The 23741-nt window shown below is 44.6% G+C and overlaps 11 protein-coding genes across 11 annotated transcripts; 7 read left to right on the top strand and 4 right to left on the bottom strand.

Moving 5' to 3' along the window:
- Positions 1-42: 42 nt before the first annotated feature.
- On the bottom strand, positions 43-1310 carry V2V93DRAFT_372856 (uncharacterized protein). The gene has a single exon (XM_066910839.1). It carries the CDS (start codon positions 1180-1182, stop codon positions 295-297), a length of 888 nt encoding a protein of 295 aa, XP_066764827.1. The 5' UTR covers positions 1183-1310; the 3' UTR covers positions 43-294.
- A 128-nt stretch (positions 1311-1438) lies between these two features.
- V2V93DRAFT_372855 (RmlC-like cupin domain-containing protein) lies at positions 1439-2663 on the top strand. Its single transcript, XM_066910838.1, has one exon. It carries the CDS (start codon positions 1560-1562, stop codon positions 2619-2621), a length of 1062 nt encoding a protein of 353 aa, XP_066764826.1. The 5' UTR covers positions 1439-1559; the 3' UTR covers positions 2622-2663.
- Positions 2664-3027: 364 nt separating this feature from the next.
- Positions 3028-4485, top strand: V2V93DRAFT_372854 (3-hydroxybenzoate 6-hydroxylase-like protein). Its single transcript, XM_066910837.1, has one exon. It carries the CDS (start codon positions 3093-3095, stop codon positions 4419-4421), a length of 1329 nt encoding a protein of 442 aa, XP_066764825.1. The 5' UTR covers positions 3028-3092; the 3' UTR covers positions 4422-4485.
- A 188-nt stretch (positions 4486-4673) lies between these two features.
- On the top strand, positions 4674-7612 carry V2V93DRAFT_372851 (fungal-specific transcription factor domain-containing protein; the record flags this gene model as incomplete). The annotated part of the gene is made up of 2 exons (XM_066910836.1): positions 4674-6166; positions 6238-7612. Coding segments are annotated over exons 1-2 (2294 nt in total), but the record flags the coding sequence as incomplete, so codon positions are not given.
- A 732-nt stretch (positions 7613-8344) lies between these two features.
- V2V93DRAFT_372848 (epoxide hydrolase) lies at positions 8345-9887 on the top strand. Its single transcript, XM_066910835.1, has 3 exons — positions 8345-9265; positions 9314-9581; positions 9644-9887. Exons 1-3 carry the CDS (start codon positions 8436-8438, stop codon positions 9728-9730), a joined length of 1185 nt encoding a protein of 394 aa, XP_066764823.1. The 5' UTR covers positions 8345-8435; the 3' UTR covers positions 9731-9887.
- Positions 9888-10816: 929 nt separating this feature from the next.
- Positions 10817-12264, bottom strand: V2V93DRAFT_372843 (Alpha/Beta hydrolase protein). Its single transcript, XM_066910834.1, has 3 exons — positions 12073-12264; positions 11749-12013; positions 10817-11685 (listed from the first exon to the last, which is right to left on the bottom strand). Exons 1-3 carry the CDS (start codon positions 12121-12123, stop codon positions 11033-11035), a joined length of 969 nt encoding a protein of 322 aa, XP_066764822.1. The 5' UTR covers positions 12124-12264; the 3' UTR covers positions 10817-11032.
- A 430-nt stretch (positions 12265-12694) lies between these two features.
- On the top strand, positions 12695-14302 carry V2V93DRAFT_326363 (FAD/NAD(P)-binding domain-protein; the record flags this gene model as incomplete). Its single annotated transcript, XM_066907525.1, has 1 exon — positions 12695-14302. The coding sequence occupies one exon, from the start codon at positions 12695-12697 to the stop codon at positions 14300-14302; it is 1608 nt and encodes a 535-aa protein (XP_066764821.1).
- Positions 14303-14558: 256 nt separating this feature from the next.
- Positions 14559-16530, bottom strand: V2V93DRAFT_47060 (major facilitator superfamily domain-containing protein). The gene is made up of 2 exons (XM_066912708.1): positions 16112-16530; positions 14559-16058 (listed from the first exon to the last, which is right to left on the bottom strand). Exons 1-2 carry the CDS (start codon positions 16251-16253, stop codon positions 14815-14817), a joined length of 1386 nt encoding a protein of 461 aa, XP_066764820.1. The 5' UTR covers positions 16254-16530; the 3' UTR covers positions 14559-14814.
- Positions 16531-16948: 418 nt separating this feature from the next.
- On the top strand, positions 16949-18420 carry V2V93DRAFT_372837 (translation protein SH3-like domain-containing protein). Its single transcript, XM_066910833.1, has 5 exons — positions 16949-17052; positions 17355-17439; positions 17522-17544; positions 17614-17769; positions 17837-18420. The coding sequence occupies exons 1-5, from the start codon at positions 17038-17040 to the stop codon at positions 18029-18031; spliced, it is 474 nt and encodes a 157-aa protein (XP_066764819.1). The 5' UTR covers positions 16949-17037; the 3' UTR covers positions 18032-18420.
- Positions 18421-18485: 65 nt separating this feature from the next.
- On the top strand, positions 18486-21164 carry V2V93DRAFT_401276 (Sac2 family-domain-containing protein). The gene is made up of 3 exons (XM_066912584.1): positions 18486-18991; positions 19057-20097; positions 20157-21164. Exons 1-3 carry the CDS (start codon positions 18677-18679, stop codon positions 20970-20972), a joined length of 2172 nt encoding a protein of 723 aa, XP_066764818.1. The 5' UTR covers positions 18486-18676; the 3' UTR covers positions 20973-21164.
- V2V93DRAFT_372834 (tRNA synthetases class I, catalytic domain-containing protein) lies at positions 21016-23669 on the bottom strand. Its single transcript, XM_066910832.1, has 3 exons — positions 23332-23669; positions 23194-23265; positions 21016-23125 (listed from the first exon to the last, which is right to left on the bottom strand). The coding sequence occupies exons 1-3, from the start codon at positions 23606-23608 to the stop codon at positions 21111-21113; spliced, it is 2364 nt and encodes a 787-aa protein (XP_066764817.1). The 5' UTR covers positions 23609-23669; the 3' UTR covers positions 21016-21110.
- Between the last annotated feature and the right edge of the window lie 72 nt (positions 23670-23741).

Below are 23741 nucleotides of genomic sequence, written 5' to 3'. Positions count from 1 at the left end.
TATATCCGACAACTATTCAGACACAAGGCCATATATATATGATGAAAAAATAATTAGAAGATTAAAATTAAAAAATCCCAAGAAGCCCTACAAGTCAAAAGTTGCTCGATACCTGAGCACAAAAGCCGAGTCTACTTGACTGTATTGTCTACCCGCTCCAAATTGAAAAGTGCTGCTGGTCAGGCAATTGCCAAATGTATAAAATAAAAGCTGCAATGAGTAAAGTTCGATATATAATATTAAATTTTAGTGCAGTATATACACATCTAAAATCGTCATGAACGGTAAATTCAATCACTCGTAAACAATACTGTGTTTCAACGTTCCAATTTTCTGAAAGTAGATCTCAATCTTATCCCCAGGCAGCAAATACTTGCCCTGCGCAAATCCAACCCCACCCGGTGTACCAGTCATGATTACACTGCCTTTCTCAAGCGTGGTGCCTTGAGACAAAAACTCGATCATGCGAGGCACCTTGAACAAAAAGTCGGATGTGTTCGAGTGTTGTCTAAGTTCGCCATTGACGATGGTCTTCAGCTCCAATCCGGAGCCGTCGCCAATTAGCTCTTTTGCTACAATGCAAGGTCCCAATGGAGCTGACTTGTCAAACCCTTTTGAGAAACTCCATTGCGGGACTACGCCGGCAAATGCTGGATCACGCTGCCATTTGCGCGCCGACAAATCATTACCACAGGTGTAGCCCGCGACATAATCCAGAGCCTTTTCAATTGGAATATCTTTGCCTGTCTTGCCTAGCACAACAACAAGCTCGCCTTCATAGTCAGACTGTTGGTCCTGTGCACACTTTGGGATGGGAGTCTCTGCGCCGTAATCGTCAATTGCGTGAGAAGGCTTGATGAACAATGAGGGGAACGGAGGTGGCTTGCGGCCCGCCTCTATAATGTGTTTGAGGTAATTAAGACCGATGCAACGCACGGTTGGCACCAAAGAAGGAGTCAAAGGACCAAGGAGCTTGATTACTGGCAAGACAGTATCTGTGACGATGCACGAATCGGCAAAGATGTCACCCGAAGGACCAGGTTCAATAAGCTTGGCCTTAAGGGCACCGGCTTCGTAGAGCTCAGAGACATCATCAGAGTCAGCCAAAATGATAGGCTCTCCGAAGTAGATTGTACCGTTCTCTTCAGTCTTGAAGCGGATGAGGCGGGTCCAGGAAACCATAAGTGCAAGTTTGAAATGAAATTAGTTTAAGGGAGGACTGAGTAGTCGCTGGTCTGAATGAAAGGAGAGATAAAGCATTAAAATAAAGGGATCATGCTGGCGATGAGCCGGCGCGGCACAAAGCAGTTAAGAACGTCTGTGGTTTGTGAGAAGAACCTGTCTCCTCAACACTCGGCATTTTCCTGATTAGGAATTTACCGAGTACCGCCCATCCTTCGGTCATCATGTTAGAAGACTCCACACCGAAGACCGATATGATATAATTACCCTTCAATGTCTTTCGTTGTTATCGTTAAATTCAGCTATTCTTACTCTCCACCCAGTTTTTATAACGCAGCAAGCAAACACTAAGCAAACAACAGACAGCAACGAGAAACATGTCTACTGTTGTCACGCAATCCTCAACTGCTACTGCCACTCGCACTTCTTCAGCTGACGTTTTCCACTCCCGTGGCGAGGGTGGCTCTGAGGAGACCCCCCACGATGAATACCAGAATTTGCTTGCATCTCTTCCAGAAGCAAATGTTCGTGCATTGTGGACGTTCATGTCTGATGCCTCGCCTCCTGTCCCAAACCCACGCGCGATTCCATTTGTCTGGAGCTATCAGGAATCGCTTCGTCCTCGTATTATGGAGGCCGGCCGTCTAGTTCCAGCCGAACTTGCTGAGCGTCGAGTTCTTTTGCTAAACAACCCCGGGATTGTTGCCGCCGGCATGTTTGGAATCACAGACACTTTGTTCTCGGGTATCCAGCTTGTGAACCCTGGTGAGACTGCGCCGGCACATCGCCACACTGCATTTGCTCTCCGGTATATCATCGAGGGAAACAAGGGCTTTACTGACGTTGAAGGAGACAAGCTGTACATGTGCGAAGGCGATGTCATCCTCACGCCAAACTGGAAATGGCACGATCATGGTAACGAAGGCGACCGGCCAATGGTTTGGCTTGACGGTCTTGACCTCCCGATCTGGCAGCGTGTACCCGTCAACTTCACTGAAGAATATGAGCATCCACGATACCCTGCTGAGGATACTGATACATCCGAGTACTTATTTCGTTGGACCGAAGTCACCAAGGATTTGGACTCGCAACCTACCAGCTACGCAACGCACAACTACACAAAGTATGATGGCTCAGAGCTTTCAGCTGTCGTAGGTGCTGATGCTTACCGCATTGACGAGAACACTTGGTCTCCGCTACGCCTGGAGACTACGTGCTTTGTTTTCCATGTTTACAAGGGCACGGGATACACTCTTGTTGGTAAGGGTATCAAGCAAGTTAAATTGGAGTGGAAGTCAAAGGATGTGTTTTGTATTCCGGCTTATACACAGTTTAAGTCTTTTGCTACCTCTAACTCGTACTTATTTTCGTTCTGCGACAGGCCACTGCTGCAAAAGCTTGAGGCTCATCGTATTTTTGAGGTCAAGGACGAGGAATGATTGTTATTTATTTGTTTTCTTAATTTATGCTGATTTGCGATATTTGAATAATAATTGAAATTATGAAACTTGTAACTGGTAATAAGTTCTATACTGATCTTATGTCAGCAGCGATAGTTTCACCATAACAGACGCATAAATTTCATAAGCAATAATAAGCCACTAGAAACTGTAGAAAATTCAAGTACCGATACATAACCCCATACAGCTACAAGAGAATTGACTCGGCTTAGTTTTCGCGGCAATCTTTTACCCGCACTTCACTGGCGTTCGCCATTACCTCGGTTATTCTAAAATAGGATAATAACCGACTAGCCCGTCAGTCCATCAGCCGCAGACTAAGCGGCGAAGGTGTATGGCCAGGTACGGCTGCCTTTATTTATGACCTTGACCCCCGCTCTGCCTTTAGTAGAACTGTCTATGACTTTGCTGTCGCATTTTTCCAGTCATCAGTGATTTACTAGACTATTTATGAGGCTCAAAGTTGTCATAGTCGGAGCCGGTCTCGGCGGCCTAACCTGCGCAATTGCCCTTGCGCGAAAAGGCCATCAAGTCACCCTGCTTGAAGCTTCCGAGATTCTTGGGGAAGTCGGTGCCGGAATTCAGATCCCTCCAAATAGTGCGTGTGTGCTCCAATACCTTGGTCTCCACGAGAAGTTTTTAGATGTCATCTATTGGCCGAAAGCGATCCATCTGCGTCGGTACGCGAACGGCGCAACCATCGGCACTACGCCTTTGAATCCATTCCTCACGGAAAAGTACGGTGCGCCTTATTGGGTCATTCATCGTGCTGACTACCATAGACTGCTGCATAATGCTGCGGTAGAAAATGGAGTGGATATTCACATTGCCAGTCGGGTTGTCGACTGCGATGAGAAGACAGCGACTGTGACCTGTTCTGACGGTAACACTTACTCCGGCGACTTGATTGTTGCGGCCGATGGTATCCGCTCCATCGTGCGCTCAAAGATTTTTCCGGAACTTACGGATGAGTTCGTTTCTTCGGGCACCAGTGCCTTTCGTGCCACTGTTGACACCAAACTGATGGAATCTGATCCAGAGCTCAAGCAATTGATCGATTCACCTAACACCAACTGCTGGATTGGTCCTGGCGGGCACGTCATGTCGTATCTTATCCGCGACAAGACTCTCTACAATCTTGTCATGATTCACCCTGGTGACTGCGAGCCCGGTATCTGGAATATGCCTGGCGACGTTAAAGATATTCTTGCCGAGTACAGGGGTTGGGATCCTAAGCTCGTCAAGCTTCTCGGACTTATAAGCAACTCGCTTAAATGGCGCGTATGCTATCTCAAGGAGCTCCCGACATGGATCAGTAAAAGCTCTACTGTAGCACTTTTGGGAGACGCCGCGCATGCAATGGTTCCATTTCTTGCCCAGGGGGCCGCACAGGCAATCGAAGACGGAGTTACCTTGACCGAGTGCGTCTCGAGAGCAAATTCGGCAGCTGATCTACCTTCTCTACTCAAGCTATATGAGACTATTCGGAAACCTCGCACCACGCGAGTCCAGCTTGGATCTATCAAATATGGTGATGTTTGGCATCTTGAGGATGGGCCCGAACAGGTCAGCCGCGACCAGCAGATGCTTATTGAATGTCAGAAGCTCGAAGATGAAGCAATCGACATTCACCCTCTTGTTGGTGACCCAAAGGCAGAGATTCCGGGCTATGATTTAAATAATCCAAACTATTGGTCAGATGACAAGTTTCAGCCTTGGTTATTTGGACATAATGCATTGAAGACAGCGGAGTATTATTTGAACCAGGCTGGCTGGTGACTGAGTTTGTCGCTTCTTTTTAGTTAGATTTTTATAATGTTAGAGCAAAGACTCCTTTCCAAGGCGATTGTTTCCTATAGAATGACCAAGATAAGGTTGAGTTATAAATTTTGTATTCTAGTCGAGTTGCATGCGTGAGGAACGTGGAGGAGGCACAGAATTTATGGAGTGAGCTGTCAGTGTGCCACCCCAGATTTTCCGTGCGCCGGTTTTAGTAGGGTTCGGCACTTCCTCCGTTTCACCTCCGCATTCGCTTGTGCCGTAGCCTGAGCCAGCAGCAACCCATAGACCCCAAGCGCAAGAGGGCACGGATATTCTAGCTACAGTAGTATACTTCTACCGATGGAGGTTCTCACTTTCCTCAACCGTCCGTCGCCGGGTGCGATAACGCTCAAGCGACAGCGTATTCCGCGGGCATGCGCCGCCTGCCGCGAGCGCAAAGTCCGCTGTGATGGCGGCACACCGGTATGCGGTCCTTGTCTCGATCGCGACGCAAATTCTCAACTGTGCATTTATCACTCGAGGAAACGAAGAGCTTCATCTTCAGTTGCGGCTCCCTCGGATCGGCCAAAAGTTTCTAGAGCGTCTATAAGCGCAGACGATGATCTTTCTCCAACAGACTCGGTTTCCTCGACAGTCCCGTCGATGCATGCAATACAGCAACCTCCGAGATCATCTAGCTCAATGATTACTCTGCCGACAACTGCAGCGACAATAACAGAACCGATGACGAATGATTCACTGCTGCTACTGGCCGGTGTGTCATCGTCATTCGATTCACGCGACCGGCCATCTCCAGCACCGGCGACGTCTCCAGCAGCCATTTCCTCTTCATCTATTGGCAAAGCTTTGGACTCGCTTGGCTTACCTTCTTTAAACAGTGGCAGCAGCGTCCATGGTTCAATACAGTCATTGCGATCGGAAGTCAGTCCGTCTACTTCTGTTCAACCCCCATCCTGGCCTCAGCAGCCAACTATCATTGAAGCCGATGAAAACGCGGATGAAAACGAGGATGAAAACGCGGAAGAAGAAAATCCGGATGCAATGGGCGCACACTTGTCGTCTTCTTCTTCTGGCAGGAGTCCGTCTGCTTTCTTTGGCCGGTCCTCTACATATGTGTTCACCCAGCGGTTGAAAGAGATCATTGCCAGCGCAAATCATATTCCTACGCAAGCACATAAGCTATCAAGACAGAGTCACAACGCCGCTACTCATCTTTGTCATTTTAGTTCTTACGATATTTTACTGCCGTCGCGAAAACTAGCGGATCATCTTGTCGCGCTCTATTTTAGATACACACACAATCTCTACCCTTTCCTGCACCGTCCAAGCTTTATGGAGACCTACGAATCGATCTGGTCGGGCAATGAATCTCTGGAGCAAAAACCCTACTTTTATGCCTCTCTAAATATCATTTTTGCTATCGGTGGTCAGTTCTCTGATGATATCCCGACGGCCAACCGCGAAGAAGCCCTGCAGATATACTTTGAGCGTGCCAACAAAATTCTGAATTTGGAGAGTCTCAATATGACGGGTGATTTGCAAATGATTCAAGCGTTACTATTGACGTGTCAGTACTTGCAAGGCACGAAGAAGGCAAACATGTGTTGGAATCTAGTAGGACTGACAGTACGAATTGCACAGTCAAATGGATTACATATTGATGCCGATGAGACGGTGTGCGAGAATCGGATCGAACTGGAATTGAGGAGGCGGCTGTGGTGGGGGTGCATGCTTCTCGATAAGTACGCAGTCTCATCTTATTGACTTGTCTAATCTTCAAGTTTAAAATCTAATACACTGGTTGTTTTTTTAGACTACTTGGGATGACGCTAGGGCGGCCAACAATGATCTCGAACAAATTCACAGTGACAGCTCCAGAAATGATAGATGACGAGTTCATCCAAGAAAGGCGTATTATGCCGCAACCCGTAGACAGGCCCAGCCTAATCACTTTCTTTGTCATGTCCGTCCGTTTTTTTGTGATTATTGATGAAATTATAAAACAGATCTACGGCGATGATCAGCCAGATTGGGAGAGAGACGTCAGGTTGACTTTGGAATATATCCAGAAGCTAAACGAATGGCATGACCAAATTCCGTGGTTTTTGAGGGCATTTTCAAAGGAGCATGATTTGAGTGAACTGGATGATCGGATTCAACGGCAAGGTCGGATTTTGCTGGCGCGATATCTGCATGGCAGAGTATTACTATTTCGAGCATGTCTGTTACATCTTCTTAATTTTGAGTTCTCGAAAGATACTCGGTCCATTTCGGCACAGACTCAGACCTATGAGGTGCCGGGCTCGCCAGCAACACCAAAGGTTCGCGACTTTTGGGCAACCAAGGACTCCTTTCCGGTTAAGGCCTCTGTGTTCTGCGGACGGACCTGCGTCGAATCAGCGATTGCACTGGTCGAGCTCACATATTTTAATACCAAGGGTCAGTCAAAAGGCCCAATATGGTGGTATAACTTGTTTTACATCTATACGTCGGCTACGGTGCTGTTAACCGCGCGCATGATTCCAGATGTCTGGACAGAGGTTGACGATTCCAAGTTCTCGAGAGTTTGGCAATGTATTCTGAAGACTACTGAACTTTTAGAGTTGAAGACCAAAAGCGCAGTTATGTATAAGGAGTTCTTGATTAAAATGAGTGAGCAAATTATTGCTATTACCAGTATGCTCTGCTCTCTTACAATTTCTGACTAATACTACTGTATCGAATTACTGACTATTTCATAGAACGCAGCAAACCGAGTGATGAACTAAGACTGACAACGCAGGTCTCGACAGTGCCAATTCGCAGAAATTCGATGGACAACACCGAGGTTCCAATCTCGATATGCAACGACGCAGACAAAAACTCCGATTCCAGTCCGAACGTGTCAGTTGGCTACTCTCAGCGAAGTAGGGGAATCGTTAATGGTGGAGGAGATGAGAATATGGAGCAATTCTCAAATATAAACGGGCTAGATGACGTGCTTGGGGACCTGAACTGGTTGAATGCGATGTCGTACACTGGATTTCCATTTTTCGAAGACTAAATGCTGATTTGGAGTTTGTTATTATAATAGGAGCAGTGCAATTTGTAAATAAAGTATAAATTATCTATTGTCAATTTCTCCATCCTAAGAATGATCTTTCATCTGTTACTGTATGTTAACAATAAATTTGAAATATCATCCATGATCTATCCATTGTCGTGGCATCAAGGCTGTTATCAGTAGTCCGCTTGAAGTGCACGAAAATAAACTCTTCATCAATATGCTAGAGTATTCGTCCCTACTAAAAAGTAATTCGGGGCAAAATTTTAGTATTATATGGAAATAAGCGAAGGGAAGTTCCGTTAGTTCGCGCTCTCAAAGAGTAGCGTTTTACCCTACAAATCCTAGCTGCAAAATATCAATCTTCGGGGATATTCCAGAGTCAGTAATCCTCTGTAGGATAAACATTGCTAAATTCTCTAAAGTAGCAGCTGTTTAATGAGGCTCGGGTTATTACGAATAGTGTATCGGTCTCCGTGTCCAAGTGCCTCTTGTGTCGATTCGATCCGAAATCAGCGCATTGTCGAACCGACGGTATGTCGACTCGGCAATTCTCGCTCACTGCGCAACACCGAGTTTATTTAGCGAGTACAAGGTAACTGCGATTAACCATTACCCAACTACATCCATCAAGGAAATATCAATAGCAATGCTACTAAATATCCATTTCGAATGGTTTATCTACAAACTATGAAAATCTATTAAAAATTCTAGTTCTTTTGCAGTATTTTTTTTTCTTTTTGGTAATAATGACTATGATTAATAATGCTTAAATCAAAAAATGAACTGTTCTACCTATGACGACAAAGTCGTATCGAATCGTGCGCTCGGGCGGGGTAGATCGACGGAGGGATAACTATATAATCATTAAAGCCATCCGCCGTAATGAGGCTATCCTCCTGGCTTGCTATCCTTATTCGTGTATTTGATTGAAGCAGTTTCTCCAGATATTAGCTGTAAGTAGCATAATGAAATTCTCTGCACCACCTACCGCCGCTGCCAATTTGAAGCCTTTCCAGTTTCGTGTTCCAGACGATGATATTGCCGAGCTCAAAACACTTCTGAAATTGTCAAAGCTTGGTCCGGAAACATATGAGAATCTGCAAAAAGGAGGCAAATATGGAATTTCAAGAGAGTGGCTGGTCGAAGCGAAAGACAATTGGGAGTCTTCTTTTGATTGGCGGCAACACGAGAAGCGTATCAATGATATTCCTAATTTTATCGCTACAGTCGACGATGCCAAAAGCGGAAAATTCGATATTCATCTTCTAGCTCTTTTCTCTACCAGAAAAGATGCCATCCCGGTACTTCTAATGCATGGATGGCCCGGATCGTTTATGGAGTATCTAACTGTTGTTGAACTACTCAAAGAAAAGTACACCCCAGAAACTTTACCATACCATGTTATTGTACCATCTCTGCCTGGTTACGCAAAGTCTTCCGGTCCACCTTTGGACCAGGATTTCACATTGGTAGATGCAGCTCGCGTGCTTAATACGCTCATGGTCGACATAGGATTTGGGACAGGTTATGTAAGCCAAGGTGGAGATCTAGGGAGTATGCTATCTCGGATTCTCTCTGCAAATCATAATGAGTGCAAGGCATTCCATGTCAATTTGTTTTTGCTTACCAGCTCAGAGATTCAAGATCCTGCCACGCTTGACTCTCTACAAAGCGCAAAACTCGAGTATGGGCAGAAATTTATATCCTCTGGGTTTGGATATGCAATTGAGCATGCCACGCGTCCGGCTACAATTGGCCTTGCTCTCTCTTCTAGCCCATTGGCCCTACTTGCCTGGTAAGTCTATGATGAAGCTGGATACAAAATTTATGCTGATAATTGCAGGGTTGGTGAAAAATACTGCGAATGGACCGACAAGGATCTGCCGATTGATACGGTATTGGCTCTTGTATCTCTTTATTGGTTCACTTCTACCTACCCACGCTGTATTTATCCCTACCGCTATATTTTGAGTGCTGGCGACAATGCAATGCCAACTTCGATAGAGAAGCCTTTTGGTTTTTCAGATTTTCCTCATGATTTGGCTGTTAGTCCTGAGGCTTGGATCAAAGATTCATATCCTAATCTGGTGTACTATAAGGCTCATGACAAGGTGAGATTTTTTTATAATTGGTAGTTCTAATATGGGTTGATTGTCTCACGTATTTGATTTAGGGTGGGCATTTTGCAGCTCTAGAGCAGCCCGCACTACTGCTCGAAGATTTTGAAAGTTTCGTGGAACAAATCAAGAACGTCATTTGAGACCAAAAGTGCGAGAGCGGTGAAGCTAGACTATTCTTTAGAGGATTGAGCCAAATTGCAAAATTATAAAGTGCCTTTAGTTTACGTAAATTTACTAAATCAAAATCTGATGTAGTCTTAAGCTAAATTGAATTGGAAAAAAAGCTATCAAAAATACGAATCTGGTGATTAGCAAGCGATCGTGAAATTGATTGTTCGCGATGACCTCACAGCATCAGTGCTGTCTTATATTGCTCGTAGGCTCCACTCGATATTTTCTTTCCATCTCAGATGATGCCTATGACATTTACTGGCTAGAATACCAACCAGTCTACTGCTTCGCTATGCTTCTATTATAATAATTTAGCTAGTGCCGTGTCACTTCCCGTCTGTCAGCACTTGTGACTCGGCTGCTCGGCGGAAACCAACAGTGATTTATGAGCTAGCTCTCTCGCTTAGACTCATTGACGCCAGGCGGTTTACCTTTTTTAGCACAGCTATGTAATAGAAATGGAAAGATCGGTTTTCGACGGCTACTCGTTAGTGTCTCTAGACATGCATTCTGTTGAGTTACGGCTTCAATTTTTGGTACGCAAACTCGTTTGCATCGCATTCGTTCGTCTCTTGTGTAATTACTCCGCCAGCATCACGCACGCCATCGGTCTACCACAAACTTCTTAACAAACGCTAAAATCGTCTCTGTTATTTCAAATTAGCCTTCTTACAGCTTTTCTTAAGCTAAATTTCTAATAGTTTCAGGGTATTAGTCAAAGTTGTACAGCGACTTCTCAGTTATTAGACTTCTGCCACGAACTACTTGCTGAGTTTGGTAGGGTTTAGTAGGGTTCGGTTGCTATGCTCTGGGTAGTATCGGCCGATAGTGTCAAGAGTGTGCCCAGAGTCGTTAGAAGAATGACGGTCGATCTCTCGCTTCCCCGCTTTTGTTGACAGATACTGATTCCTTCGCTGACGCTGTTTATATCGATAGAGTTGAGCTATCGATGACGTTGGTTTTCAATGCTATTGGTCTGTTCTCGAAGATCGAGCGGATATCGCGGAAGGTCTCAATTGCTCGCGGCGCGCCAAAGATCCAAACACAATTCCGGAGCTCACAAATCCCGCCTTAATTACTTTATATACTTTTAATCACTAATAATATTTTCAGTATACGTGACGACCATTACTTGATATTGTACCAGAATGAGTTCTTTATATGTCTTATTCCGGAAATTACATCGATGCTAGGCTTATATTGGCATTTCCTAATGGCTACTCCTCATCGCTACTGCACACGCATTCAGTACTGTTCTCCGTTTCACAAATCTAGAACAGGTCTTTGATTGCTGCCGCAGTATCCTCGAAGAACTGCAGCGTCTGCGGCAGCGGTACCAGCCAAAACACATGAGGCATAGCTTCATAGTTCTTTCTGACAATTTTGCCTCCAGCAGACTTTACCGCCTTCTCAAAGACAACCGCATCTCCAAACAACGGATCCAACTCTGCAGAAACAATATATACTGGCGGTAGTACTGCTAGATTGGGATAATTGAGTGCAAATGTGTACTTATCATCCAACGGAGCGTTATACGTCGCATAAAACGTGCGCATTGAATCAATATCAATCACGGGAAGCACACCTGCAGAGTTTTCAAAAGATTTGTGAATTGACTTATACGCGTCCATGTGATCAGGATGTACTTCACACGGAGAAAGTGCAATCACCCCCTTGATCAGATCGCCATACCCCTCATCATATAGCTTTAGTGGCACTGAGATCGAGAGAGCGGCCCCGGCTGAGGTACCCATAGTGTAAATCTTACTAGGATCAGCACCCCAGGACTTGGCCTCACCTGCAGCCCACTTTGCGACTCGCACGCAATCTTCTAGCGCTGTCGGTGCTGGGAATTCTGGCGCATGGCGGTACTGCGTTGAGCAAATCACTGTCTGCGACAGCTTGCACAGATTGCGAACGAGATCTATACAGCGCTGTTTAGTCCATTTGTGTCCTATTCCACAACAAATCTCTTTTTAATACTTACTGTCTTCAACAGTAATTCCACCGATGCAATATCCGCCGCAATGAAAGAACACTCCAAGCGGAACAATCTTGCCTTGAGAAGCGTCTGGCTTATAGACACGAATTTCAAGACCATCTGGAGTAACAAGATCTATCGTTGAGACGCCATCAATAGGATGGAATTTAGCCCATTGAGGAGTGACAAGTTCATTGAGTCCTGATATTTGTTCACGCATGTTGAACGCGTCTCCACTGAGCAGGGGACGAAACCCTGCTTCAGTTTCCCACTGTGAGTGCGTTAGATGATGTTTTTAATAAGAAAATCATCAGTCAGTTCTTGACCGACCTTTATCCATTCAGGAGCAAGCCCGATGTCTTGTGCCGCTTGAGAAACCATGGTACCAGTCTTGAGAAGTGTCTTTAGAAAAGGTGTGTGAGATCTTTGCAATCGATGTTCGCTACAGGAGAAATCAAGATGTGAGAGAGACGAGATATATCAAAATTCCTCGCTGATTGACCCCGCACTGCTGCCGTCCGCCCGAGCTGACGCTCCGAGTATACTGCGAGGGAGATTTTCTAATCTGGGGTAGAATTATTTGTTTACAATATGACGGAGAAATATACGCTATACCCCTCAATGTCAGAGCAGAGATCGCGCCGCATAGGATGTCACCGATATCTTCCCCGCACTGCGCTTAGCGTCCTTGAATGCTATTTTGTGTCATACAGCAAGCAGTATTCTGACCGGCTAGATCTCGGACCTTTTGGAGGAGAACTGTGAGCGGGTGTCTGCGCTTCCGATGCACCGAGGAGGTAGATCTCAGAAGATTGCCAAAGGTCACATGTGCTGACTTCCCTGGTCTCGATATCTATAAAGCATGGTGTCTGGCCGGCTGATTTTCAGAATCCATCCGCTTTTGCAGCTACTTATTTCTGCAGCTACTTATTTCAGCATCAGTAAAAAAAAAATGACCTCTAACGTTCCATACTACGACGTCCTCATCCTTGGAGGCGGCTTCTCTGGATGCTACCTGCTTCATCATTTGCGCAAACAGGGTTACAATGCTCACATATTCGAGAAAGGTGCCGGCCTAGGTGGCACTTGGTTCTGGAATAGATATCCTGGAGCGCGCGTTGACTCTGATATTCCTGTCTATGAGCTCTCTATTCCTGAGGTTTACAACACCTGGACCTGGACCGAACGTTTCCCCGGGTGGGCTGAATTGCGCAAGTACTTCAAGCATGTCGACAAAACTCTTAACATCTCGAAGGACACCGACTTCAACACTTGTGTCACTGACGCTACTTGGGATGAAAAGACCCAGACCTGGGATATTCGCGCTGCAAATGGAAAGCGCGCTCGTGCGCAGTTCTTCTTGCCTTGCATTGGTTTTGCGTCCAAGAACTTCACTCCTGATTTCAAGGGCTTGACAAACTACAAGGGTGAGGTTCATCACACCAACGAGTGGCCTGAGGAAGGTATTGATATGACTGGTCGCAAGATCGCTCTGATTGGCACTGGCTCGACTGGAGTGCAGATCACTCAGGAGGCCGGTCCGGTTTGCAAGGAGCTGAACGTTTTCCAGCGTACACCAAACTTGGTCTTACCTATGCAGCAACAGAAGTTGACTGCCGCCTCGCAGAGTGACAAGTCGGACAGAGAACAATTCTATAAGCACCGCACCGATACTTATGCTGGATTTGATTTCACTTTTGTCGACAAGGATACTTTGGATGATCCGCCCGAGGTTCGCGAGAAGTTCTACCAGTCCTTGTTCGACTACGGTGGATTTACTTTCTGGGTTGCCACCTACCGCGATATCTTCTACAGCAAGGAAGGAAACGCCCTCGCGTATGATTTCTGGCGTCGCAAGGCACATGAGCGCATCAAAGATCCCAAGACTGCCGAAATCCTTGCTCCCACTGTTGCACCTCATCCGTTTGGTACCAAGCGTCCCTCGCTTGAGCAGAACTACTATGAGCAGTTCAACCGTCCTAATGTCAACGTCGTCGACATCAACGCTGAGCCCCTTGTTGAGTTTACCGCGAAGGGACTTAAGACTACAAAGAACGAGTACGAGTTTGATTTGCTTATCCTGGCTACTGGATTTGACGCCGTGACAGGATCTTTCAAGCTGATTAATGTTCGCGGGGTCAACGGTGTCAAGCTTGGAGACAAGTGGGCAAATGCCACGTCTTCGTATCTCGGACTTGCCATCAGTGGATTCCCAAACATGTTCTACACCTATGGCCCTCAGGCTCCTACTGCTTTCTCAAATGGCCCTACTACTGCCGAGGTTCAGTCTGATTTTGCAATGTCGCTGATGAACTATATGCGTGAAAATAACCTTCGTTCTGTCAACGCAAATATCGATGCCGAGGTTGCTTATACTAAGGATATCAACGACGAGGCAAACAGATCCTTGTTCCCGCTTGCAAAGTCGTGGTACATGGGTGCCAATATTCCAGGAAAGCCTATTGAGATGTTGAATTACATCAAGGGTATTCCTGCATACAAAGAGTTGCTTGAGGAGTCTGAGCAGAATAACTGGAAGGGCTTTACTTTGTCTGCCTGAATCCTGCCGCTCGATCGCTTTTTACTGTCTCTTGTGCCTGATCTTTTGTGACAAGACTGTCTCGCCTTTAGCGTCTAGCTCGATTCTGAGCAATGATTTATTTGATTTGTAACGCTTTGAAGTAACTTTTTTGAGAACATTGTAAAAATCTTAAAAATATATATTTGTTTTTGTCATTTTATGATATTAATAATTATCTGAGCACTATAAAATGAATAATTTCAACGGTTTCAGATGGCAAGTTCGTTATGTGCCTAGTTATGCACATCAGGCATAGCTATGAGACCGCGAAGAGTAGAGTAGAGTTTCCAAAATGCGCCACAGCGCGTCAGATCTAAGTCAAGTCTGATCTCAGGTACCGACAAAAGAAATAACTAAAAGAACCAAAAGAACCAAAAGAACTAAAAATCTTAAAGACTAAACATTATTTGACGATGTAAATCGCTAGAGTATATTGTAGAATGCGACTAGAGATATTTACAGCTGGTAGAAGAATCGTAGTAGATTAATTATCAATTTTTGGTCGACACTGGAGTTATTTTCTTGGCTCTAATATAGGCTAGCTTTGATGCAAAGGCAAGTCCTGCCGCAGCTAGTACAAGTACACCAGAAAATATAGCCATAGCGTAGTAGTGCTGTCTGTTACTTCCTAGAAGAGCGCCGCTGATCGGAGATCCGGTTAATGCCGCGATAGAGACAATAGCAGAGCAAACACCAAATCGTGCGCCAATATTTTGTACAGGGGAAATTTCGGCCAACATCGCCATCCATATTGACGTTGTAGGGCCGGAGGTGAAACCGTAGACGGCCCCGTAGGCAATCACACTAGCTTTTGTGTGCGCTGGCACCCACATTGCCAAAGAAAAGACGCCGGCGAGAGATGATGCAACAATGAAGATGTTAAAGCGGCCGACTTTGTCTGCCCATATAGCAGGAATAATGCGACCCAGAGTGGTTGCTCCATTTTGTATTGAAGGAAGATACCCCGCCACTTTCGATGAGAAGCCAACCTTATCGCGAGCGTAGCTGGGCAAATAATTGAGCGGTACGTATGCACCCAAATAAACACAGAATACCGACGCAGTGAGCAGACTGAACGACATGGAGGAAAATGGAGAGACATACAGTTGTCGAAACGTAGGATTATTTTTGACAGTGTCTTCTTCATTGATGCTGTCTGATCCACGATGCCAGCTTTTTGGTCGTATGCGAGAAGTGACACAGGCCCAGGCAATCAGACCCAAAGCCAAGGTCAAAAATCCTAACGATCTAGCGGCCCAGCCAAATCCAGATGACTCGCTCACGGCTCGAAAAATAAATGGCATTATTGTTCCTCCTAAGGCTGCTCCTGACGTTGTGATGCCTAATGCTGCTCCACGTTTGGCCCTAAACCAGGTCGATACAGACGTAATGCAAGTTGTGAATATCAAAGAGGATCCTATACTTGTACATAGGCCCTGAGCAAGTATAAACTGGTAATATTGAGTACAGACTGATGTGGTCATTACCCCAACGGCCATGAAAACAACACCGGGAAGAATCAGAGGCTTCGGCCCGAAAATGTCAAAGAGGGGGCCAACAACAACTGCTCCAAACGTCAAGATAAAAATCTGAAGGGAACTTATCCATGAGATTGTAGAAGGCGAGTATTCTGCAAGCTGATGGACTTCATAATATTCCTGAAAGACACCCATGATATTTGTATAACCAAATGAAGCCATAACGCCGCAGAATGCACCAAATACACTAATCCATGCTGCAGAAATTAGTATAAAACTCTTCAATACAAAGCGCTCGCGGCATACCTACCTCGCAGTCCCTGGTCTGGAGGATATAGCTCATGGGGGAGGAGCGCAGGAATCATAGGGCCGCGTTCAGCGGATATAGTTGCATCTTGATTGCCCGATTCTTCTTCATTTGCTATAGCTTCTTTTGAAACGACTTCAGACATGTGTAGATTAGTATACGGCTCAACGAAAACATTAAACTGCAGGAGTCGCGGCAGCGACAATGACTTTCATTGTGAGTCAATGTTTTTGGCAGTAATTCAATGGCGTATGAAAGGCGCCGCACGGTGAACGGCTTCTTTCTTGCCACCAAGGCGCACGGAAGAGAACCTGGGTTTGCTGGCAGGCTGAGGATTACTGTAAAGAAGGAGACTAATTTAACGCAATTCAATTTATCAATTGCAAGGAGAGATAATAGGGACTCATGACTATCGCAAGCAATGATGGGAATCTGATGCCGTAGAGTGAAGTTGAAGACTACGCTTCTGATATATGCTTCTCAAGCATTACATCAAACAATATTAACAATATCTCTCTCGAGAAAGACATAATAAAAGTTGTGCATACCATAATTTTCTCGGTCTGACTCTATTCTATTCCATGCTACCAGTATTGCCAACAGGTGACGCGCAACAACTACACAAGTATCAAAGAAAACATCAATATTGTCATATAAATATATTCTTTCGCATTGCTTATTTGCTTCTTCAAAATAAAGCCCTAAACGTCGCATAGTCTGCTGCATTGCTGATCACAAACTTAACATTTCGTGAGTGAACTAGCCCTAGACCTAATAGTAGGTCACAATTATGTGAGCAGGACGCGCACAAATTATTTTCAGGTTTTTGCGCTCTCCGCTCCTTTTTCTCTTCTTCATAACTAAGTCTATTTGACTATCTCGACCGCGCACTTTTTCTCTCTTTCTTCTGCCTATAATCAATCTTCGCCATGTCTGAGGAAGCTGTAAGTCTTGTTTTATTACGCAACATCCCAAGAAATTCGAGTATACCCTGAAGCGCACTGGATGAGAAAGAAAAAAATTTGCTTTGAATGTCGAGAGCTTCGCGATGTCACGCTGTGACACAGCATCAAAGTTCTTTTTTTTTAATTGAATATTCTGCCGGACTGAAATAGGGCCTCGAATTTGGCGCCTATCTGATACATGTGGTTGTGGATTGGCAGTGTTTGCGACGGTTTCAGCGATGTTCTTGGTGATGGAGTTTGGTGATGAGTATAGACAGCGTGTACTGATTTGTTTGCCATAGACCCAAACCTTCGAGTCTGTCTCTGCGGGCGCCTCGCTCACCTACCCGATGCAGTGCTCTGCTCTTCGCAAGAACGGTCATGTCGGTATGTATTCTGCTTCTCTCGCTGAATAGAGTGCTACTGCTCATGGAGTTTGTTTACTAATATGCGGTTTCCGATTGAATAGTCATCAAGGGCCGTCCCTGCAAGGTATGTTGATAATTCATCTTTCCTTTCAGTATCATAAGTGCTTCTCAGTTGCTAACCTTAGTTTTCTAGATTGTTGACATGTCTACCTCCAAGACTGGAAAGCACGGTCACGCCAAGGTGCACATGGTTGCTATCGACATCTTCACCAACAAGAAGCTTGAGGATCTTTCTCCCTCCACCCACAACATGGAGGTTCCCAATGTCACCCGTACCGAATACCAGCTCGTAAGTTTTCCAGAGCATATATCGTTGCTATTTTTGAAAGCGTTTCGCTAATCTAGCACGATTTTAGATCAACATCGATGACGGTTTCCTCTCCCTTATGACCCCCGATGGTGCCACCAAGGACGATGTCAAGGTCCCTGATAGCGATGTTGGTCAGAAGCTCGAGGCCGACTGGGACGAGGGAAAGGACCTCATCGTTACCATCATCTCCGCAATGGGCGAGGAGGCTTGCATTGCCTACAAGGAGGCTCCCAAGGCCTAAATGTTTTATAAAGTACCCTCTATATACGTCTGTCTCTCCATTGTTAGCCAATTTTATTCTATATTATTGAGTATGTTCTTTTTCTAATTTTTTTTTCTTTACGTTCCCACGTATGTTTTGCGTTTCGTTTCAAAATAAGCTATGTATGGTTGCCGGGCGGATTGTCTTTAGTAGTAATTTTTGTTGTCGTCTTGTTCACTTGTATTAGGCCAGGAATAAAAATTATATACTCATTGATAGTTTTTGTTGTAAGATAGATCTTTTGAATTGACGACAGACTGAGGATGGTATCAAACAGATATTATCTAGAAATTTTAATGCTATAGTAGCTTATTTAAATCCCTTGTAGCATTTTTTGCAGACACGAAGGACTATTAAATGTAATTGCCAAATTTTTATAATAATGTTTGTTATCGCTGTATTAATCTGTAAGTTGAATGGGCTTTATTTCTGATCATTTTTTATTTTGAATTAAAAACAAATTACATTTTTAAAGGCAGATGAAGCTGCGCGCCGCATCCTCGAAACAGTACGCGCCAACTAATTGACCGCCAGCAATAAATACATCTTTGTGGCTGATATCTGCGATATTCATCAATATCCAAGTACGAGATCTTGGTCAGACTCAATCAGTCTAATTCAGTCATGCAGATCTGGAACTCTACAAGGCGGACACAGCGACAACCGCCGGGAAGCAGTACGCCTCCTCAGCAACATAATCCTTCACAACAGCCTCCGCTTCCGCAACGAGCGCCAATCTTACAACGGGCGCCTCTACAACCACCAACTTCAGGACTATCAAATACATCACGCTCCAGTCTCGCGTCGGCGCCTAGTTCAACTTCTGCGCCACCAGAGAAGGAAACACAGGTACCGTCGAAGCAGTCGGAGACTAGAGTCGACCCTCTAGCAACTCTAGGTAATATTCTTGATAGCGATAGTTCATATATCAAAGCCAGGGTGAGTCGCTAAATTATACGTTCATTTTCGGGTTATGATTTGAATACTGATTCATTGCGAACCAGGGCCCGGAGCCGAAATCACCGAGTGGTAACTCTACTGCTAATCAAGATCAGCCTGACATTTCAATTCTGATTGGTAAAATCGACTCTGATTTACTCTCCAAACAACTAGAATCGCAAGACATATTTTTATTCAACGACAAATCCGATGCCCAACTTCATAAAAATGAGTTTGGAGAAGATGATCAAGTCAAGAAAGATATAGCAGCCGAATATGAGCAACAAATCGAACGATTCAAAGATCTTCACGTATCAATTCAGAAATGTGACTCAGTATTGGCATCAGTAGAAGACTATCTATCATTATTTGAGAAGGACTTGGGTATGCTATCTTCCGAGATAGAAACACTGCAGAATCGCTCAATCTTTTTGAACCGGAGACTCGAGAATCGGAAAGAGGTTGAAGCGCGACTTGCTGCTCTTATCGATGATATCTTCATTCCGCCCATGATTATCAGAAAGATTATATACGGAGAAATAAACTCACAATGGATATCGTTGATTCAAATTCTTAGCACGCGTTTGAAGCGAATGGAATTATTCAAAGCTGAAGCCAAGAAAATCAGCCAATCTATTGCTCTCATTGACGAGATAAGCCCCATTCTTTTCAAGCTGGCTGAGAAGGCTGTCGAAAGGATTCGAGATTTTTTTGCCGCGAAAATCAAAAATTTACGAGCAGTTAATACAAATGCGCAGATTATTCAATATAGCGTTTGCTTGAAGTTTCGACAACTTTATGCGTTTTTGGCCTACGTTAATCGACAACTTGCAGAGGAAATTTCATACGGATATATCAATACAATGAAATGGTATTACGCAAACAATTTCTCGCGATATGTTAAAGCACTAGAGAAGTTGAAAATACGCTCGATTGATCGTTCGTCGCTGATTGGGGCCGAGTCAGTCAGCAAGCTTTTGCCATCCGCAAGACCTCAATATACTAGTAGTCATCGAGACCCATTGACGCTGGGGCGTCGAGTGAATGTCATATTTTCGACTGATAGTTCGGTGATGATGGAGAATTCTGCTGAACAGAGCTCGGATGTACGTATTTGCTGCTGCTGCTGCTGCTTACTTATTCAGAGTCACTAACAATTACTCAGGTATTGTGGATGGAGACTGGGTTTAGGAGTTTTAATCTCGCATTGATGGACAATGTATGTGCCGAATATCTCTTTATCGTGGATTTCTTCACCTTCAAGTCTTCCGAGCAGCAGGCCCAACTGTTTCATGAAATATTCAAACCTACATTCCAATTAGGCGAAGAGTATGTTCGTCGCCTACTGGATATATCTCATATGGATGCTTTTGGGATATTGCTATGCATCAGAATAATTCAGTTACTAGAGTTTGAGCTGCAGAGACGGAAAGTGCCTGTCATGGAAGGATATTGCCATAATCTAAATATGATTCTCTGGCCGCGATTCCAACACATAATGAATGCTCACTCTGATAATTTACGAAAGTTGTCAGGAAAATCTCCTACTGAATCTGGATCAAGTGCTCTCGGACGAAGCGCGACAAGTGCCTTCAGTGGTCTCTCATCTATGCTTTCATCCTCACATGTATCTTCTGTTCTTCCACACCCAGTCACACAGAAATTCGCCACATTCCTAAGTGGAATCCTAGAACTCTGCCCAGAGGACATGGAGTCCGAGCCAGTTACTGTCTCAGTAGTCCGCCTACGAACCGAGTTTGAAGCATTTCTCACAAAATTCAGTAGCAAGATTACGTCTTCTACCAGCACCGGAAACATGCATGCTGATGCTCAAAAGAACGCGAGATTAAGAGAACAGTTTTTGTATAATAATTATGTCGTGGTGTATACTGTTATTTCTGATTCAGAAGGTGTTTTGGCGGAGCAGGAGAAGAAGCATTTTAAGAATTTAACAGAGGCTTATGGTAGTGCTGCGCAATAATTTGGGTGCTGCGATAGTTTGGAATCAATGCTAAACGAAAGAATAAATCTTGAACAAATATCTTATTACAATACAAATATACACAAATTATGCAAAAATGTTAAACACAACAACAAAGTACTATTTGGCGATCAAACTTCAATTATCTTTGCTGGAATCCTCCCTCAAAGTAACGATACGATTCAAAATGAGACTCTCCTCTGTAGCTTCTCTATCCATACAGAAATACCCAACTCTCAAACCCTGGAAGCGCATACTTTCAGGTCCAGCACCGGGCTTCACAAACTTCTTCTTGAAATCATCAAACCCAACTTCAATGACAGCATTTTTATAAAGATCTAAAGAGTTTGGATTGATATCAGCCAAAAAGCCATCTGGATTCGATTCCGGATTTTCGGACAAGAAAAGTCGATTGAAACTGCGCACTTCGGCGACTTTGACTGGTGACGAATGGTCAGGAGATAACGCAACCCACTGGATATATGTCTTTGGCTTGACCTTCTTGTCGTTCTCGTACACTGCTTTAATCTCTGTGATCTTGCCCGTCGCTGGATCTTTGGAAAATGAAGTAACTCTGACTGTGTATGGAACCTTCAACAATCCAACAGATTTGCCAGGTGCAAGACGGAAGTAATCTGCCGAGTCAGTCTCACGGAAATCTGAGCGATCAATGTATACAGTCTTTGTAAATGGAACTATATGCTCGCCAAGCTCAGTCGACCCTGGCTTATACGGCAACGATATCTCCTCGACAAAATCATCCGGCAAGTTTTCAAGTATCATCGGAATAGGATCCGGGATCAACATAAGACGAGGCGTGTTGTCTTCCAGGTATTTGCGAACAGACGACTCGAATCTGCCGACCTGAATATTACTATTAGTAGTCGTCACACCAAGCTCATTCACAAATGACAAGATAGCCTCTGGCGGAACTCCACGACGACGGATGGCAACTAGTGTAAATAATCGCGGATCATCCCAGTCTGACACATACTTGTCCTTAACCAACCGAGCAATTTTCCGCTTAGACATGATTGTACCCGTGATATTTAAACGACCGTACTCGCGCTGAGCAGGCTTATATATATCAAGCGCATCACAAAGCCACTCGTAAGACTGACGAGAAAGATAAAACTCAGTAGTGCAAAGAGAATGTGAAATGTTCTCAAAAGAATCACACAGACAGTGAGTAAAATCATAAGTAGGATAAATCTTCCATTTGTCTCCAGTACGATGATGAGAAGCATTGAGCACGCGATAGGCGACCAAATCCCACATTTGCGGATTAGGATCTTCCAAATCCATTTTCATGCGCATCGTAGCCTCGCCAGGCTTGTACTTCCCGTCGCGCATAGCTCTGAATTCCTCTAATGACTGCTCTACAGACTTACTGCGATGCGAGCAAGCAGTCCGAGGACCACCGTGCAATCCACGATTAGAATGAACTTCTTCCGCCGTACAGAAGCAGACGTAACCTTTATCACGTCTGATTAGCTCCTCGCCTAGATCATACAGCTCTTGGAAATGATCAGAAGAGTATGTTATCTTGTAAGGCTTGAACCCGAGCCAGGTGATGATTTCTAAAATCGCAGTAAAGTATCTCTCCTCTTCAGCTTCCGGATTCGTGTCATCGTATCGCAGGTAGCAAATACCGTTATGATACTTTGCGTAACCAAAATTTACGGCAATAGCCTTACTGTGACCAATGTGCAAATATCCGTTAGGCTCCGGAGGAAATCTTGTGACGACAATACCGCCAGTTGCCTTTAAATGCTGCTCCATCAGCTCTGGCCTTGTCTGCACGTTTCCACCAGGCTTGTGCAAGTCACCTAAAAACCCCTCTGCAAACATATTACGAGCCTTCTTATGCTCTTCAGAAGCAGCAGCCACTGCAGTAGTAGGCGCCGACTTGTCCTTCTTCACCTTCTTGGGAGGAGCATCTCTCTCATCTTTCGGTCCAAGAACTTCTAGTAATTTGGCATCAATAGCGGTCTTGACTTCAGCTGGAGCGGCCCACTTTAAGCCTGGCAGACGCTTAATGCCGGCCATTAAGCTAGGAATAGCCTTGTAGCGATTAGCTTTGATAGATTCTTCATTTTCGTTAAAGTAAGCAGTAACTTCATTGCTGATTTGCTCTGGGGTAGCCTCTTTTCCTGCAACGCCAGATCCGAGATATTAGCACAAAGCATATACTTCAAAAGAAATTGTAGGATATACGAACCAACACCAGCAGCCTCCTCAAGATCAGCAGTATCAGATTCTCCACCAGCTGATTTTATATACGTAACAGCAGCTTGAAATAGCAAAAAAATCAGTATCTGCCTCTAAAACACACTCCGTATTAACAAAAGAAGCTCACCGTCGACCTGCACCGAAGTCTTGATCTTTCGAGCCAAAATCGCCTCCGAAATCAAAGGTCTTGCAGCCAGTACAGCAGAATCCGAGATATCTTTGGTAGAAGAAGCCAGAGACTGAAGTAGAGAGGCGGTGGACTTATCTTGGACCGGTGAGCTAAGTCCAGTTTCCTGAACGACTGCAGAGAGCGCTGCCGCTAGTTTTTTGTTTTTCAAAGCATCAGACAACTTCTGATCGGTAAGTCCAAGAAGAGCAAGTTTTTCAGAGATCTCCGTACTCATTTGTTTGCGCAATTGTGATTGAATAATTGAATGCAAATCAATTTAGCTGAATGACGCAGTGACTGAATTTGTGGCTGCTGAGTTCTTGACTCTTTTAAAAGAATTCTAATCACGTGATAAAGCTGATTATCTA

The sequence above is a fragment of the Kockiozyma suomiensis genome (genome assembly GCF_038497685.1).
Source record: "Kockiozyma suomiensis strain NRRL Y-17356 unplaced genomic scaffold V2V93scaffold_10, whole genome shotgun sequence".
NCBI lineage: Eukaryota > Fungi > Ascomycota > Lipomycetes > Lipomycetales > Lipomycetaceae > Kockiozyma > Kockiozyma suomiensis.
The sequence above is the reverse complement of the archived record's forward strand: the minus strand, read 5'-3'. Positions and strand labels throughout refer to the sequence as shown.